Source organism: Protopterus annectens, chromosome 6.part0, assembly GCF_019279795.1.
Source record: "Protopterus annectens isolate FY-2018-M chromosome 6.part0, PAN1.0, whole genome shotgun sequence".
NCBI classification, from domain to species: domain Eukaryota; kingdom Metazoa; phylum Chordata; order Ceratodontiformes; family Protopteridae; genus Protopterus; species Protopterus annectens.
Window position 1 is genome coordinate 935,390,165 of NC_056737.1, and position 20,233 is coordinate 935,410,397.

A 20,233-nucleotide genomic window follows, 5' to 3' on the forward strand; every position below is an offset into this window, starting at 1 on the left:
ACACAGCAATGCGCTAAAAACTATAAAGAAAAGAAAAATGGGGAGATAGGAAAGTGGTGAAATGGGGTGCAAGCAGGGTTTAAAACAGTGAAAGGCAGGTAGGGATGTGCAAGAAGGGTGTAGGAAAGAACCATAGCTATCCATTTCTTGTACAGCAACAACTGTACACTTTGACAGAATTTGTACATGACTTTGAAGTCTCAACCTCAGAGAGAGGGGTGAGAAAAACATAACTGTGCTGTCAAGCCAATTGCAACAAATTACATGTGTCCAGTGGACACGTGTAAAATGGAGAGCTATATATGGGAGGATTTTTGGGGGGGGGGGCAGATGACCATTTGTTTTTTAAGGTGAGAGTGGAATGTTGAAGAAGGGACATAGATCTGTGTAAGGGAGGTAAGTTGCATAGATGAGGATGTATTTGCAGACAGATAAGACAGCAGACAGAGGCAAGGTGTGACATATGAGGGGAGATGAACACCATGGATAGGGAGGGTGTTGTGGAATCCAAGTCCCATGTGCTTCCAGATGGCAGCAGTGTGACTCACATCCCCACCCATGGGATTGTCGGCACTGCTTCTTCACTGCCCCAGGGATGGCAGTGCTGGACACTGGGCAGCAGGGCAAGGCTGTCCCTCCAGGTTGGCCAGCATGCCCCCAATCTGGCACAGGTGGCAGTCAAACCCACGGATGACTATCCTGCAAACCAGGACTGGCAGCTCATCCTGGGTGACAACACCCCCTCCACCATTTCTCCCTGAAGGAGGCAGGCCCCGTCCCATGGGGCAGTGCTACCTGATGCCATAGGTAGTGCAAGAGCAGCAGAGGGGGCACAACTGGTCTGGGTCCCAGATCTGCTGGGACCTGATGCCACGGCTGGCTGAAGCAGGGTAGGTGGATCATCCAGAATCGGCCTACCTTGATGTGCTGTGGTAAATGAGGTATAGCAATATGTTATGGTTAGTAATAACCAAACAATTGTTAGTATTAACAGAATGGAACATTTTAATTAATCCAAATACATATTAATGTATATTATGTGTAACACAACAGTAAATAACATAGCAGTCAGCATGGTAACAGCATGCCAGTAAGAAGTAAACCATAAGGGCAACAAAATAGTTTAACAAAGTATGTTAATAGTGAATCATAATAACACATAATAATCACATTTTGCAAAAATATAGTTAGTTTAACAAAATATGTTAATATTAAATCATAATAATAAATAACAATAATAAATAAATGAAGATAAGGGGTGGGGAGAGAGAGAGAGAAAAACAATCCTTTACTGACAATGCAGATTATATCCTTGAAAACACTGACAGTAAATACTGTACAGGCATGTAGTGTCAGTTTTGAGTACAGTGACTACAATTCTCCTATAGCTGGTGTAGCACATACATACCTCTCAAGCTGTTAGCATGGGTCAGTATGGGCTGAGTAGTAACAAATGCAGATACACAACTACACAGAACACTTTCACATAATGTGGACTTCTATAATTACCAAGGTGTTCTGTAAGCAGATTTGGTAATATATTGCAAGTAGATTTGGTAATATATTGCATTCCAGGTAATCATTTCTCTGGTAATCCTATGACAGACGGATTAGGCAGTTTTAATTGCATTACGTGAAACTGTGACACTTGAGAGGCATGTTTGTGTACAGTACATAAACTAGACATCCGTCATGCCTTAGTTGCCAGGCATGGAAATAGAACCCAATAGCTATAACTGGACGGAACATCTGCAAAAAATGTAACAGTGACTGCAGTAGCTTAGTACAGACATGCGAGCAATACAGCAGTTCTGGGAATATGTAGACAGATGTATTTATGAATCAGCAATGCTGCTTAACACCACAACAGTTGGAAACACAATGCAAAATCTCTTATCAAAATAAAATACAAGTCAAAAACTCACACTTAAGTACTCCAAAGAATATAACCCCTCCCATTAATGAACCAATCATCTCAAATGGTTAACAGTAAAAACTGCCATTTCATCATATTACCTATTAAATACATAAAAAAGATGTAAGCAATACTAAAAGGCAGACATGTACATAAAAAATATTGAACTTGTAAAGCCAACAGAAATAGCTAGTCCTATACAATAAGTTTACTCCATCAGCAAAAAACTTTTGCCAAAAATGTTTTATATAACACTAGCAGCTTTTAACCTTAGCACTGGACTAATAGATATGTTCTCATTCAGACCTGGATACATAGTGGCATTAGTGAATAGTTGCCACTGTAGCTCTTTGTATTCCAATTTTAGTATTTCTTGCATCTTTTTTATGTATTTAATAGGCAATATGATGAAATGGCAGTTTTTACTGTTAACCATTTGAGATGATTGTTTCATTGATGGGAGGGGTTATATTCTCTAGGGTACTTAAGTGTGAGTTTTTAGCTTGTATTTTATTCTGATGAAGTTGTGCGCTAAATAAAGTGGAAAAATAAGTGATTTTGCCTCTTGTTTCCACCTTTTGTGGTTCTAAGTTTGTCTGTTCTTTAATGCTGCTTAACACTTTGTTGGCATTGCTGATAAGTGTCTGTGAAATGTTAGCACATTCATATCTGCTCGTAACATGGACCTCCTTCACTATGTACCATTTGTTCCTGGAGTGAGAGAAAAAGACGACATTATGTGACTGAATTCATTTTGCATTCTAGAACTATTACAGTGCTATACTTGACTGCAGTGACAGGAGAACACACATGCATGGCATATAGCCATACTGCATTTATTGAAACAAATCTCTTTAGGAATCAGCTATGCTGCATAACACTTTATTGGTATTGCTGATAAATGTCTGTGAAATGTAACCACAATCATATATATTCATAACATGGGCTACCTCACCCATATACCTTTTGTTTCTGGACTGGGAGAAAAAGACAGCAGTATGTGACTAAACTTGTTTTGCATTCCAGAACTATTACAGTGCTATAGCTGACTGCAGTGATAGTAGAACACACATGCATGGAATACAGCCATACTGCATTTATTAAAACACATTTCTGTAGGAATCAACAATGCTGCTTAACACTTTAGTGGTATTGCTGATAAATGTCTGTGAAGTCCACACAATATATGCCCATAGAGTGGGCTACCTCACCCATATACTTTTATTACCTGAAGTAGGAGGAACAGAGAGCATTATGTGACCATTATTGACCTGGAGACAGCCTTGGATTGTGCTACGAGTTAAACAATACAGTTTACAGGACACTAGTTTAACATTCTACAGTTATTATAGTGTTACAGTTGACTGCAGCAAACTTACCGTAGACAAGCAATGCATACAGCTCTACTGCAGTGGTTATGACAACACAATCCTGCTGTACACCATTTTGTTTACTGTTATTGGTATTGTTTATTGTTTATTGAAATACAGTTGTTATTGTTCATTTATTGTACTACAGCTCTAATTGTTCATTTATTGCACTACAGTTTTTATTGCATATACTTTAGTGCAGTAAATGCTTTACTCTTTCTTGCTTATTGCATTACAGTTAGCATAATAAATCCACACATACCACATTCACGGTGCAACCGGGCCAGGCGTCCGGCATGGGACTCGACATTACGAGCCCTCTCAGCTGCAGCTGTTAGGAGAGAAGCACACCATTATGCATACCAGTTTCGCAGACATTCAGCTTGCATATTGGTAAAACAGTGAAAAACATATTTGCATATTTGTGAGGCATTCTCAGCTCTGGGTTCTTGGACCCAGGTGTCCAAGGTTCCCCTCTTTCTTTGCTTCAGGTCATCATAATGGTGATGACACTGCTCACCTATACAGGGGACACCAGTAAGACTGGTGAGTTCCCTGGCCAATTGGTCCTAAGGCTCTGCCTTACACTCTGAACACTGGAAACAGCTCTGCAGCAGCCTGGGTTCATGAATATTTGCCAGAAGCCCAACAAAGACGCTGAACTCATGAACACCTCATCTCTGAACCCAAAAGCGCCCACCTTTACCAGCACCTCCTGCCATATCACCAGTTGATTAGACACCTAAGGCTGTTGCAAAACTCCTGCCTATTGCACCTAATATAGGCTGTTTTCCCACCCTTACACATCACTGAGCAACATTCAAAAAAGCACCGCTTTGCTTAGCATTCCGCAAACCAGCTAAGTGCAGCTAAGCAGTGCAAAAATTCGCACAACTGAGATTTTAGCTAACTTAGCACCACACAAACAAAAGGAGCCATTAGCATGTTTAAGCAGTGTTCAGCAAAGTGCAGCAGTGCCATATTTCACAAATTTGTTTTTAAAATTAAACATATATAATAAATTAAATTACAGACATCTTATCATTGTTATGGACTCGAACCCAGGGTCTATTAAGCATTAGGCTGTATCTACCCATTTAGCTACTTTGCTATTATGAAAACTAATGAACCTTCACATATACTACTGGGCTACCTTTTAAACACTGCAGTGCACCATGCAAATGCACTTAAATAGACCCTGACATAAATAATTAATTACATTCAGTTTCTATTTTTAGATGTCTAGCAACTGTCGGCTATGTATGTATGAGTGCTGCTCCGCTCTGCGGCACTCTGTGCCATGCAATGCAAACAGCAATTAAAAAAAGAAAAAAAAAATAAAATAAGAAAAATATGTAATTATGATAATTAATGACATCCTGTTTCTATTTTTAGATATCTGGCAGGTGTCAGCTGTCTATATGTGAGCACAGCTTGGAATTGCTGCGCTCTGCACTTACAAACATACGAAAAAAAGGAAAAATTTATATAAAATATTACACATTTGACCCAGTTCACAGCACTTCAACAGTAGCGGGGAGCAGTACAAGGACCATCACCCTGTATGCATCCACAGCCACGGGTAGCATCTACACTTCTCCCTACACTGATTCAATATCCCTGTTCTTATGCTCTCCAATCAGCAGTGTGCCATCATTAATATGCATGGTGTGCTGCTGAGGGGGGGCTGTGGCTATGTACATGGATACATTCCGTGTAGGCTCTACATGGTGCTACATGAATTTTATTAAATCCTGGGGTATAATTTATTCTACTTAACTTATAATGTGAAGTTGTTCAATCTCGCTGTTTGCTCTTACACGTGGGTACGGAGCCGATCCATCGGCTCTGAGTCGGCCGCTTTCCAAGCTCAAGATCTTTCAGTAGCTCGAGGCACAGTACCTATCCCTTGATGCTCTCTGACTAACCCTCAGATCTAGTTTGCTGCTGCAGTGGATCACAAGTCTTTAGTGTGCTCGGGCCAGTGAAGGTTTATTAAGATGTATATTCTACAGCTAAGTTTACATTTTTATATATATCTATCTGTTTTTCTACCAGTATCCCTTGTTGTACTGTCTTTATTTAGGGCTTTGTCCCTATTTAGTGTGTTTTATTGGACCAAGTTGCTCTTGGGCCTTGCCCTCTCTTCTGTTGGTTACATCCTTTGCTATAGTTGTACAGGGATCGGTCAGTTTTTCCCCCATCCCACCTTTTGGCAAGATTGTTATTAGATTGTTATTGGATTGTACTGTTGTACTTGATATTATCAGGGATCTGATAATTGTGCCTTCTCTGTGTTTCTCTTCTTTGTTATTGGATTGTACTATTGTACTTGATATTATCAGGGATCTGATAATTGTGCTTTCTCTTGGACATGATGGCTGACCAAAAGCAAACGTCCAGATTTAAAAGATGTGACTGTGGTCAAAAAATGTCAATCACAGATAACCACATTTCTTATGTTTATTGTTTGGGACCTCTTCATTTGCAGGAGGATTGTTCCATCTGCCACTCTTTTAGTGGCAGAGTTTTGTTAGAGAGACATAGGAAACTGATTGATCGAGGTCTCTTAACATCTGAGTTTCAGGAAGCTTTGGACAAGTCCGACCAGACCTCCAAGTCTTCGAAAGGGTCGAAGTCGTCTCGGGTGTCCTCGGAGCCTAAGTCTTCGGCTCCGAGCACCTCTGTTAAGGTGAGGTCACAGATTCCTAGGTCTTCGGAACTGTGTGCCAAACCGATGATTCTGAGCCAACCTTTGGTTTTGGAGCCAGTATCAGAGACTTTAAAATCTCCAATACTTAGGTCTGTAGCTTCTTCGGCCCCTTCGACACACGCTTCAAGGACCCTGTCAGATCTGATGGTTGTAGAAGCCGTGGAGCCGAGTCCTGTTCCAGTGACTTTGGTTCCACCTACCCTGACATCTTCAGTGCCATCCGAAGAGTCTCGGATCTGACACTCTCTCGTCGGTTTCAAGGGGAGAGTCAAACTGATGCATCAGTTCTGACACTTCCCCTCGGTGTTTCAGCTCAGGTGAGCTCAGCTCCGTCCTCGGGTTCGGAGCACTCAGCCTCAGCACCTGTGAGGCCGTGATCTTCTTCGGAACTGGTGGCCTCCTCGGGCTGAGACTCCGGGGCCTTTGATGCCATGAGGAGGGTGTTGTCTGCTCAGACCCACACTACAGGTCTCTCCTCTTCCTCCCTGAAGATGCTGAGTTCTGCCTCTTCGTCTAAAGCACCTACTAAGTGATAAGAACCAGAGCCTCAGATATCCCCTTTGGGTGAACCCTGCTCTACTGAAACTTCACCAGACACCCCCACTGATGAAGTTCTCAGAAAGAGACTCTGCAAGAGGAGGCATTTGGATTCCCCTCAGGAATCCTTGATATCAGACACCGACTTCGAGGAATTGGAGGAGTCCCGACGGTCCCCCTCGAAGGATGTCTCCTTTGCGGACATCTTAGAAATACTTAAGCAGAGGGGTGACTGGCAGTCCATTCGCCCTACTGAGGATGAGTCGGTGCTCCTGAAGGCCTTTGGGTCTCAGCCCTCCACCTCCTGGGTTACTCCGCCCTTCAACAAACTAATGGAACTGGTCGCTCGAAGGGTGTGGGAGTCCCCTGACACCATAGAACCAGTCCCTCGGAGGCCTAATAAATTCATCACTGCCCCTCAAGAGAAATCTTTCCTCACCAAAGGAGTCCCTGTTGATGCCATGGTGGTGGCAGCGGCAACCAAGAAAGAGATGTCAGAGACTTCTTCTATTGTCCATCCTCCTAATAAGGATTCTAGGATGATGGACAGATACGGGAAATGCATTTTTTAGTTCTGCGACATTTGCCATGAGATCGCTTAACTACTTGACCCATTTTACTCGCCTTCAACGAGATCTCCTTCAAGAACTCAGAGATACTCTAAAGGGTAACACAGATGAGGCTGTTTCGGAGAAGGATACAGCTCAGCTTTCTACCCTTAATTCTGTCATCAACTCATCCTTGCGGCTCATTTCCTATGCAGCCGAGGGATCGAGTCAAGCAGCAGACTCAGCGGTTGCTGTGCGGAGACAGTCTTGGATGTGCTTGTGCTCCTTTGTGGAAGCCTTCAAGTCTTCCTTTGTCAATACTCCATTTGATGGCTCTTCATTTTTTGCGCCTAAAGTCAAGGAGACCCTCACTAGGTGTGAGCAGGTAGGAAAGACTCTATCTTCCATAGGAGTCCGTTTTTCCACCCCTACTAGACCATACCCCAAAGGGCAAAAAGGTGGGAAAATGTGGTTCCGGAAGTCCCAAGGAGCTTTCCAGAACACACATAGTGAACCCCCTTTCAGGGGCAGAGGCAGGGGCAATAATGGAAGATACCGCTTTGGCGGCAGAAGGGGTCCACAGAACCAGGGTGACAGGGAGCAGTTTCCTGGCAAGTCCTATCAGCGCTCCTGAGAGGAGGCCCGACTGTCCTACTCTGGAGGCAGTCGGGGGTCGCTTGGCTTTGTACCCAGACACCTGGCTAGGAATTGCATCAGATTCTTGTGTATAAAACATAGTTACCAGAGGTTACCTCATTCCCTTTGTAGAACCCCCCTTACCCACAAAAAGAATCCCAGATGTTCCACCCAGTTTGAGGAATCAAGCAGTCACAGAAATCCAAAACCTGCTAGAAAAGAGAGTCATCCAGCCAGTCCCGGCGAACCAGATAGGATCCGGAACTTACTTCAGATTCTTTTTAGTTCCAAAGAAAACAGGGGACTGGAGGCCCATTTTAGACCTCAGCAAACTCAATACATTCATAAAGAAGGAGAAGTTCCGGATGGTCATGCTTCAATCGATACTCCCGTTCCTGGATGTGCTCTTTAGATCTCAAGGATGCGTACTACCACATCAGAATGGCCAGACCATCCAGAGATCACCTGCGTTTCATTACCAATTTTGAGCTCTGCCCTTTGGTCTCACTACAGCCCCCAGAGTGTCCACCAAATGTATGGCAGTAGTTACGACTCATCTGAGGCTTCTAGGATTCCGGCTGTTTCCGTATCTGGACGACTGGTTCCTATCTGCCACCACTAGGCATCAACTCATTCAGTCCAGGGATCATACGATCAATCTCTGTTCTCAGTTAGGAATAACCATAAATTTCAAAAAATCTGCTTTATTACCATTGCAGCATATCTCATTTATCGGAGCAGACCTAGACACCACCACCGCCCTGGTCAAATTTCCTCTAGAAAGAGTCACCTCTCTAAGAAATCAGGTGTCACACTTGTTACAAGAAAAGAAAGTACCTGCCTCTCAGGTTTTAAAACTCTTAGGCACAATGGCAGCTTCCCTCATAGCAGTACCTCTGGGCCGGATGCACATGCGGATACTCCAATGGTTGCTTTTCACCCAGTGGTCCTACCAACAGCTCCTGATGTCATTTAAGATTCTGTTGACAGATGCTTGCAAGAGAGACCTTCTCTGGTGGTTGAACAGCCACCAGGTGACAGTAGGTCGACCATTTATATTACCCCCCCAATAGCCAAAGTGACCACAGACTCTTCCCTGATAGGGTGGGGGGGGGGCTTTTTCAGGGAAAGACTGCCCAAGGCACCTGGTCAGATATGGAATATCATTTGCACATCAACATCCTGGAGTTGAGAGCAGTGCTTTTATCGTTGCAGCACTTTCACGGCTCTCTACCTCAGGGGACGATTACGATTCAGACAGACAACATGTCGGTGGTCTGGTACATCAACAAACAGGGGGGAACCAAATCTTACCCCTTATGCCAAGAAGCTTTGAGGATTTGGAAGTGGGCTGTGTCCACCAGGTGCTTTCTATTAGCAATGCACATCCCGGGGAAATCCAACATGATAGCGGACAAGCAGAGCGATTTTGTTACCCCATGAGTGGTTCCTCAAACAAAATGTAGCGGAAATGATATTCCGCAGATGGGGCCAGCCTTGCTGCGACCTTTTTGCATCTCTGATGAATTCCAAATGCAGAAGCTACTTTGCCCTGAACCCTCCACCGGGGGACAGTCCCAGGGATTCACTTGTGCACGATTGGCCCTCGGGTCTCCTTTATGCTTTTCCTCCAACTCCACTGATTCCCAGATTCTTGCTGAAAGCAAAGGGCTTGGGAAGGGCAGTTATTCTGATAGCCCCTTTTTGGCCTCGGCAGATATGGTTCCCTTTTCTTCATCAATACCAACTGGAAGAACCTTGGTTTATGGACCCAGTGCCAGACCTTCTGATGCATTCATCAGGAGCTCATCACCCCCCTCTTCAGTCCCTCAAACTGACAGCTTGGCTGCTCCACTTCCCAACCTAGCCAGGTCATATAATCTGTCTTCCGAAATACAACATATTCTGGTTTCCTGTCATAAAGTCTCCACTAGGAAACTGTACAGTAGTAAATGGAAACGTTTTGTTTACTGGGCCTCTCAACGTGACATTGATCCCTGTGTTGCCCCTCTCGATATGGTTCTGGAATTTCTCACTACGATTTTTCAGGAAGGTGCTGCAGCGGCCACTGTTAGAATTCAATTGACCGCTATATCTAATTTTCATTTGGGGATTGAAGGATCTAATCTTATGTCACACAGATTATGTAAAGCCTTTTTGAAAGGGACTCATCACCTAAGGCCACCCATCAGACAACCAGTTGCACCATGGAACCTAAATTTAATATTATCTCAGCTGATGCTTCCCCCCTTTGAGCCTGCATCCTCTTGCCCCTTGAAGTTCATGTCTTGGAAAACATTATATTTGGTGGCTATTACTTCAGCTCGTAGAGTTTCTGAACTTCATGCTCTTTCTATTAGGCCCCCTCACTTGGTATTTTTTCCTGATAGAGTCTCTCTCAGGACAAATCCCACTTTTCTTATGAAGGTCTGCTCCAAGACTAATCTGAATCAGTCTGTTGAGTTGCCCACTTTTTTTAGACATCATTCTAATAAAATGGAGTATATGCTACATAAACTTGATGTCCACAGACAATTGAGATTTTACTTGGACAGAACAAAGGATTTTAGAAAATCTGAACAGCTTTTTGTCTCTCACGCCGATAACAAAAAAGGGCTATCTGTGTCTAAAGTTACCTTGTCTAAATGGTTATCAGATTGCATAAAGTCTGTATACTCTTCAACTAATCAGACCTTAGAATACAAGGTGAAAGCTCATTCCACTAGGGCGGTATCCACATCTCTAGCTCACGCAGCTCATTTGCCTTTGGACACCTTTTGTGCAGCCACCACTTGATCAAAACCACATACGTTTATCACTCATTACAAAGTGGACAGGGCCTCCAGGGACAGGGCTTCCTTTGGTTCCACTGTTTTCAGGAATGTACTCCCGTGAGCCACCCAGGGTTTGGGTGCTTGGGACGCTACCCACGTGTAAGAACAAATGGTGAGATTGAACAACTTCACATAAAGAAGTTATGTTCTTACCATAACGTTCCATGTGAGTTGTTCATCTCGCCTTTGTTCTTACATTTCCCCCCCTCCTGGTTCTTGAAGACCGGTTACGACTGGAGGTCTGGTTTGGTTTGTCTACTGTCCTTTACTTCTACCAGACTTCTTCCTGTGGTTAACTGTACATATATGCTTTATATATATACACATATTGACATTTAGGGTATGCTAGGCTGTGCCTTTGTTGCTGGATTCAGCAAACTAGATCTGAGGGTTAGTCAGAGAGCATCATGGGATAGGTATTGTGTCTCGAGCTACTGAAGGATCTTGAGCTTGGAAAGCGGCCGACTTGGAGCCGATTGATCAGTTCTGTACCCACATGTAAGAACAAAGGTGAGATGAACAACTCACATGGAACATTATGGTAAGAACATAATTTATTTTTATTTGTATGGTGCAAAGCCTTTCATAGTTTGTTTTATCACTTATTTGACCCTTTATACATTTGTCTGTAGTATTGTCTGAGGTGAAACTGATCTTCTTTTAAAAAACAAAATGTATTCCCTCCCCAAGGGAAAAAAAACTACATAGTAACTACATACATATCTTTGCAAAACCATAGAGCTGATGCTGTGTAAAAAAAGTCATGTAAAGCTTGTTCTAATGTTTTCCATTCAGACTCTGTTGGGCAGAATAGTAGGTATTTTGAATCACTGATCTGTTTATTTCTTGCCTACAGACTTTTATTTCTAAAGCTGTCCCTCTGTCCTTATGTTGATCTGTAGCCATTAAATATTTCAGATCCTGCTGCTGTTTTTTAAAGGTCAAGTTTCACTATCTAGGAATAGCCAATCTTCTTGCAGACTAGCTCTCCCCTCTTGCAGACTAGCTGAGGTCCTCAAGAAAGGTAAATTATCTTCCAGGAGTACCACAGACATGCTAGCCTATACAAATATGATACGCAAATGAAATGAGGTAGCTATTTTCTTGGTGGTAGTTACAGATCTCAGTGGTTCTAAAATACCTACCAGTCTGCATGTTTCACATTTCAGTTATATGAAGCAGCCACCTTTATTTGGCAAATTTCTCCTCAGCCAGTGTTTCTACTACATTCCTTTTATGAATCTTGCCATCTAACCTATTTTCAGTCAACATACTTATCTCACTAATTACGCATGCTTTCCTAATCCTAGCCCATGTTTTTACCAGATCTAATTTTATACAGTAATGTGTTTTGGTTTCCATCACATAATATGTTAATTTCTTTTTTCATTCACCAGTCATTTACTTCTATCCCCTTCCTTTCACACTGTCATAGTAGATTCACGGTAGTTAGTAGGCATGTGGTCCAGGAGACCATTGAGGGGCTTAGCTCAAATTCGTAATTACCCCAAAGCCCTATCTGGTTAAGTGACTTTCTCAAGGTCAAAATGCATGCAAATGAAGATGGAAAGATTGTACCACTGGCATAGAAAGCAGTTATTAACAAGTCAGAGCTTTAAACCCATGCACTAACTGCCAGACTGCAGTATTAAAAACAAAAGAAACATAAAGACCATGTGCAGTTTTCAGACAGGGACTTCTGTAAGACAGCATACAGTATAGGTCCCCCATTCAGGTAAATATAAACTTTAATTTTTAAATACAATTCTGACATGTAATACTTATATTATTACATTTATAGTAATCAAATAGTTATTTTCTGTCTGATACTTACTGAACTCAGTGCATTTAAGGTGTTATTCAGAATACTTCACATTGTTATTTTTATTTTTAAAGCACAGTTGATGAAACTCTGGGAAAGAAGAGCAGCATATGATTATGTGTCTTCATATTTTAGATATTTTTGTTTGACTTTATTATGTTGTTCATTACTTGTTAATTTTCTACCCAAGCACACTTCCAGGCTGGATGAACCAGAGAAAACATAACAACATTACCAGTATATGGCAGTCTCATGCCACTTGCATTTGTAACCTCATGGGGTCGGGGAGTCCAACAGGAGTCCTCCCAGAGAAATATTAGCAGATGAAAAAATATCTGCAAATAGCCATCCTGTATCAGCTGACAGTCAATTGCAATTATAATCTAAATTGGTTAGTCCTCCTAGGTAAATCAGCAAAGTGGTAACCATTTGAAATGTTAGGACCCACTTTAGCAATTCCCAAAATGCTGAGACTGAATGGACAAAAAACAGACTTACATATATTAAGTCAAAGACAACCATTTCTTAGATTATTCCTGTGGTATGGCAATCTGGGAGTCATTATGTATAAGTTTGGGGTGAGGGGCCTTGCCCCCCACATTGGGAGGTGCAGAGGGCTTACCTTTGAAAAAAAAATAAGTTTAAAGAAGACCAGTATTTGATAATCATTCTTCTCTTGTAATTTCAGTGTTGTTGTTTTTTTTTTGCATGTGTGCACTTGGCATTACAAGTACTTGCATTTCAATATGGAGCCCAGCAAAACTCTTTATAGCTTCCTCCACCCAATGCAATCATAACAAATTTCAGTACTTATTACACAAATAAGCAGTTACATACCTAAATATGTTCAGGCTGTGGTCCTTGCCTTGGAGACTTCAACCTAAACTTCCTCAACACTCACAACTCCAAAGTTAATTATTTACTGGCTAGCCTTGGCTTCTTTCAGACCATAAAAGAACCCACCAGACCCAATATTAAATCAGAGCATCACTCACTCCTTAATCTTCTGATAACCAACATTCTTTACTCCATTCCTGCCCCAAAAGTTCTACCCTGCACTTAGCGATGAATGTCCCATCAGCTTTACTTAACACAGGTTTTAATGTGCTCCCTACAACGATACCCTTCCACTTATACTGCCAAAATAACATGTTAAAATTAATTAATGACCTAACAGTCCTTCACTTCGTCTTCAATTTTGCACTGTCACAAGCCAGAAGCAACAGCCAAACTCTTAATCTCCTTCCTACATCAACCACAAGAGAAATACTTTCTTTCTGTGTGTAAACTCCTAAAACTAAAATTTAATGACCGGCTCACCAAAGAGCTCAAAGCTGTGCTAAAGTTGAGAGGTGAAGCCCATTTCAACTAGAAACACTCTGAACTATTTACAGATTTACAATGATTCATTAAGCTCTGAAACTTAGCCAGAAAAATTTTCAGATGCCAAGAGTGTTAAACTATCAAAAGCCCAAAGCAATTTTGCAAACAGGCAAAACTTATAACAGGACAAATTTGCAAGTTAACACTCTCCTCCAGCCTTATCCCAACAACAAATGGTAACTTAACCTGTCAAGATGACAAGAAAGAATCCACCAGTCTCCCACAGCTAAACAGTCTACCCCATTCCAATAAACAGTTTCCTTTAGGGCCTACTTTACTAGTGGAATACATACATCGTTTCTACTGACAAATAAAGAATAAAGAAATTCAACACTTTCTAATATAGATCAAAGGAAATGACCCCAATTGGGTCATTACCCATCAGTCTTCACCCTTGGTTTATATGTTTTGCAAACAGCACCTAGTTAATCTTTACCACCACATTTAAACCTAACCATTACACAAAGCATCATGTCTACAATATGGAGGCCTGTGATAGTCACACCACTTCTAAACACAGCTGCATGAAATTAAGCCACTGATTTTTAGACCCTTTTCAGTACTGCATCCTCTAAGAAAAATAGTCAAAAGGCTAATTTTCAACTAGCTCTCAGGCTATATAAAGCAGTAATAATCTTTCCTCATCTGAGCAGCCTGGATATTAGATAGGAAGAAGTACCATGGCATTAATGTTGTCTCACACTGATGACATCCCAGTGAACATAATTAAAGGTATGCTAACCAGAGCAGTGTTTGTGGACCTTACTAAAGCCCTTGACTTAGTTGCTCAAACAGGCTAAGGCCCCCCCTCTTGCAACAGGAAAAGTGAAAAGGAACCTGGTTGCTTCAGCCATTTTCTTTCCAGCAGATTATTTTAAGTAAGGACTTGTTCCTCACTTTCCCTGTTAGCCCCTTCTCAAAAGATGTACCCCAAGAATCAGCTCTAAACATTTCCTTTTTGCAATATTCATTAACAACCTCTGATATGACCTTCCTGCAGTACTGTACTTTGCATGGATTGCATGGTCATCTATAGGTCTGACCACTCCCAACACAGAATCAAGACACAACTTGAAAGAAACATAAATGTTCTAAATTCCTGGCTTACAGTACATCAATTCCTATTAAACCCTAAAAAAGCGGTGTTATTTGGCATATCTCAAAAACTTTCAGAATTCCATATAACTGGAAAATTAATCTCAACCTAAACATTACCCCTGAAACTTTAATTTCTTTCAAGTACATAGGTATCTAATTAGATTAGAAACTAAATGTCAGTTTTCACATTGACATGATAAGAGTAAAGATATAAAAAATATCTTCTTCTCTAGAAATTATCACATTTCATAGTGCCAGAAAGTAAGTATGGCAAATGTTGGTAGAGGAATCTGCAGACCAACTTAAATATGGACTTCCCTTGTTACTAAAGCCTGTCAAAATAAAATCAAATGTCTGCAAATAAATGCTAAGAAAATCTGCAGACTCAAAATTCTTAATCCTGGCAAAAACATCAGTACCATATTTTAACAAAAGCTAAATGTCTTCTAGCAAAACAACGGGCAACCCTACTTCTATCGTCCTTCCTCTGTAATCTCATTGAATAAGAGATATTCAACAATTTTGCTAATTGTTTCATATTCAGAAAATACAACTGTAGCCTCCATTCTTGTAACTAAAACACCAACATCACTATAAACTCCACAAACAAACTCGCAGTCAGTAGATACTACCCCTCCAGTTCATTACCGTATGTAAATGTTTCAGGATAGGATGTCACCATGTCTTTCCAGCTGTGGCTTCTGATCTGATGGTAGAAAATTCAGCTGCATCTTCAGCTTTCAGCAGGAAGTCTCCTATGATTGCAGAAAAAATTTCCAGACTCCTTCAACAGACGGATAACTCTGGCTTACAAATGAAAGCAAGATTAACTGATATTTCAATAGGTTGTACGGAAGTGGATGTACAAGAAATAGACTTGTTTGCTTTACATCATATCATTTTATAAATCTTTGCTCCCTCATTCTTTCATGCAGTTATTTAGAAGCTGAAGGCCTTCTCACTCCCTTGAACTCAGATTTTCCTCCATATATATCTCCCTTCACTGAGATTTGAACATCGTGTTTGAAAAGTTAACTTTATCTTTTTTTGACCCAGTTAATTCATTGGATATTAAATACTTTTTCTAGTAAACTCTCTTTCTAGTTACAACAACCTCCAGAAGAAGGATTCTAGAGTTACAAGCCACTTTATACAGTTTTCACAGTGAAAGAGTATATCTGAAGGGAGATACCTCATTCATGCCAAAGGTTGTCTGCGCAGTTACTTTCAACCTACCTATTTAGCTACCTGTCTTCTTCCAAAGAATACATATGAAGAAAACGTACAGTGAATGCTTAAAGACAGCTAAGATTATGCCAGGAAACATATTACTTCAGGAAATCAGATCAGCTTTTCATTTCCTTCAAGAAAGGAGTAGAAAACCTGACTGTAAGCAAACATACTTGGTCAAACTGGCTGGCTCACTGCATTGTCCTTTGGTATGTTAGGTACAACAAACCTCTGTAAAAATAGTAGACCGTGTTCTACTAGACTGGCAACTTTAGCAGCTTACTGTAGAAATGGTTCTACAAAATATATCTTAGAAGCTGCCACAAAGACTATTGCCCACATCTTTGGCAAACACAAGTTAGAAGGACAGTACAGAAGAATGATAGTTGTCTTCATGACTGAACTACAGAAGGCCCTGTAAGTGTCCATCTCCCAGTGGTAACTAAGCTCTCTTTGGGATTGTAACAGTATGTTATGATTTACTGCTACAATGATTCCCCCAATGAAGCTAGCAGAGTCCTTTAAGAAATTTACCATAAAGGTAGATCATCAAGGACAGGTCACTTTAACATTAAAGCTTCCCTATTTCTCTCCTCTTTTAAGGGGGCTGTGTATATATCTATGGTTATTATGGTTACTACAGCTGTCTGTGTGTTTCTTGGTATTTTGAATGCTTTTGTTTGGATATATTATTATTTGACCTAGTACTTTATTCTTGTTTGTCAGAAGTATACATTTTCTGTGAGGCTTCCAGCCTCAAAGAACTACTGTTACATTAAGCATCTTACACAACTCTACTTTTCTCGTGGCCTTCTTTGGTATGAAAGACTGTGGTGAAAACATTTTCATATCCACTGAAAGACACTTCAGAAATGTTAATAGCTGCAGAGGCAATCTCAACAACAATATTGGATATTTGTATCAGAACTGATCCAGTGGCTTTATGCTTTGTCTACCATTGCCTCTGTCCGTAGCATCTTAGAACTGCAGATCTTATCTGTGGGAAACTCTGTCTGGTCTTTTACAAGGACCTATTGCCTCTTAGGAATAAATTACATTTCCTCCTTGAGAGTTCTGAGAACCATCCTTTATACCAGTCCATGTTCTTCCTGGGGCAAAGCCAGGGTATAGAGCACGTCATACCTTTGATATGAACTGCCACATCATATTTTACCTGAACAGAACACATGATTTCATGAAGCGAGACCAGTTGTTTATCTCCTTTGCAATGGGTAAGGAAGAGCTTAGACTGACTACACAGATCTTATTCTAGTGGATTGCTAACTGCATTTTTGTTTGCCACCAGACAACTAAGTATTTATTAGAAAATGAATTTGTCCAAGACTATTTTACAAGAGATGTGGCGTTGTAAGACCTGTTTTTTCAATGTGTCCACAACAGACACCTGTCTGTCCACGCCTTCACCAAGTACCATTGCTTGTATGGTCATTCCAGGAGTGTTCCTCCTTTGGCAGCTTAGTGCATCCAAACTCAGCCATTCTGATCCATTCCCTTTTGATCGTATTCTAGCTTGTGCATCTAAAAGCAGTGTAATGTAATCTGCTTGTAGTTCTTTCAAGCAGATTCCCACTGCTGAAGGTCTTCACTGTTGGCTGTAACAAACGTATATCAGATTGTTAGCCGGGTTTCAAGAAAGTCATGCATACAAGGTGCTTGTTATTTTCTAACCATTATCATGTGCTTGAATGTCTTTTCTACTCAGTATTAACAGATGAATTTTCCTGTAAGTTCTGTAAGTTCATAACTGTGTTGGTATTTTAGGTTGTGTTTTACTTAATCGGGGGGGGGGGGGTCAAAAAACACAAAAGCTACACGCTTTCAGAATTATGTCAAGCAGATACATCAAGACAGGAAATGCCACTCTGCCCACTATAGAGAGCCTTGTCAGAGAAAGCTGATATGGTGATTTTGTAGCTGTCATTTGCAGAACAGAAGAGAATACATTTTACAGTCCCAGTAACAGGCGTTGCAGTGGCTCATATCAGTTTAGAGCAAACTTCCAAACTGCAAAATAGGTGCTGATGAAGTAGAAGAAAAATGTTTTCACTTTGTTCAATATCTGTAGATTATAACAAAGCCTATCTGAAACCAGACATAATCACAATCAGAGATATTGGCCAGGAGACCGTGCATGCAACATTTAGTGCAAGTTAGCTGAATGGTGCTAAAATTACTGAACCGCTGAATCAGAACTTCAGCATTAAACTATCCATGCAGCTTTAACCGTAGTATAACAAAGCACTAGCAAAGCATTTGGTTCCATTTCCTTTGACACCTTTATTTCACACCATTTCTTTCATTATCATTCACAGGCAACAAAAGCTGTATAACAAGCTTGCAAAGAACAAAATCTTTGAACATTTCCTTCAAAAAACAGTTGACATTCTGCCTGAAAGTAAGTACTGAATGGTTTGTATAAATTAAAATTTAAAACTAATCAAATGCCTAAGTGAAAACTGATATAATTAAGTTCTGGTAGGAAGTACAGGATGCACATTTGTATCAACAAATGCCACATGGTTTTATTTACGTGCGAGTGTGTGTGTGTGTGTGTGTGTGTGTGTGTGTGTGTGTGTGTGTGTGTGTGTGTGTGTGTGTGTGTGTGTGTTTGTATCTATCTATATATATATGTGTGTGTGTGTGTGTGTGGGTGTGCATGTGTGTGTGGGTGTGTGAGCATATGTTGAATTATTAAAATGTAAAGGCATCACTAATGAAGTGACTGATATCAACATTTTGAAATTCAACATATTGTAAAACTCAAAACATCTAAAAGGAAGGAGCTCACACAAGGAAGCATACAGTTTCCTTTTGCAATCAGAGCACCAAAATCCCACTACACATACAGGCAATTTGAATGGTGAGGTATAGGGTTAGGTTTAGGGGCAGGGTGAGGATTAGCAGGTATTAGTAAGGTAGTATTTACTGTGACCTCATCTAACCTGCTGCTTTCCCTGACTATTTTCCTAAGTGCTCTTTTAACTACTTCTTCTAGGGTGGGCTCCTGTTCCTGTCTCATCATAGCCTGTGTCTGGGGCAGTACAGCTTCTATGGAGTTTTCTTCATTCAGAAGCTTCTGGAAGTGTCCTTCCATCTGTCTTTGATGTCTAGCACACTGATGAGTAAGTTGTTGCTGGCATCCCTTATGGAGGGTGTCTGACCATTTTCTTTATCTTTCTGTCTTTCCAGAAGCTGTTAAGAGTGCCTTTTATGCATTATTCTTTGCTATTGCTAATACTCTCTTAGCCTCTTTGTTAGCCAGCCTGAGTAGCTTGGTCCATCTTTTCTATCTTCCACTTTTCCTCCACTCCTTCTTTCTTTTGATAACTTCCTAGACTTCTTCATTCCACCACCAGCTTTCCTAATGTAACTTATTTCTGTACCTGACTTGGCTGCATATCTGTTCAATAGTCCTCACACATGCTGTTTTGAGATGCTGCTTCAACTCCACCAATTTCTTCTTATTATTATTCTTTCTGAGATGGTAGGGCTCTGAGTATTTCCTTGACTTGCTGTGTTTTTGCACCAGTCAACTTCCAGGTCATCAACCTTGTCTCTGTTAACCTTAGAGCCTTCTGACCACTGTTTGCAGCTGATTGTGGCCACCAGTAGTTTATAATGCAGGCCAACACTTTTACTAGGGCTGACTTTGCAGTCACTGATTCTGCCCCAATGCCCTTTCCTTAGTAGGAAGATGCCTACCTGAGTTGCATGTTGGGCAGTCCTGTATGTGATCTTGTATCTGTCTGTCTTTCTTGCTGAGCTATGTGCTGGCTACCATCAGGTCATTCCTCCAACAGGTTTTGTTGATGTTACATATTATATTTAGACTTTTCGAGCGGGTAATGCACAAGGAGTTAGACTTATGGATATTGAGCATCTGTAGTAGGGCAGGGTCCGAGATTGCCTTGTAGGCGCGACACAGATCACCTCTGAGCATTCTGTATGATACCAAGCAGAGTGATAGTGATTTGAGCCTGTCCACATAGGACAGGTGTTGGAGGCCATGGATTCTCTTTGTGAGGTATTTCTGTTTCCTTTCCAGTTGGTGCAGGTGTTTGGAGAGGTACATACCAAATGGGGCATTATACCCAGTTATTGGCCTAATGAGGGAGGAGTACAAAGA

General features: G+C 41.1%; 1 protein-coding gene across 3 annotated transcripts in view; it reads left to right on the plus strand.

Moving 5' to 3' along the window:
- The window catches only part of CCDC197 (coiled-coil domain containing 197), a 580,999-nt gene that overhangs the window by 379,473 nt on the left and 181,293 nt on the right, over positions 1 to 20,233 (plus strand). For all 3 annotated transcript variants that reach the window (XM_044074581.1, XM_044074582.1, XM_044074583.1), the window contains one exon: positions 18,420 to 18,502. In XM_044074581.1, coding sequence (XP_043930516.1) covers positions 18,420 to 18,502 — 83 coding nt within the window. The remainder of the gene's footprint in view (positions 1 to 18,419; positions 18,503 to 20,233) is intronic.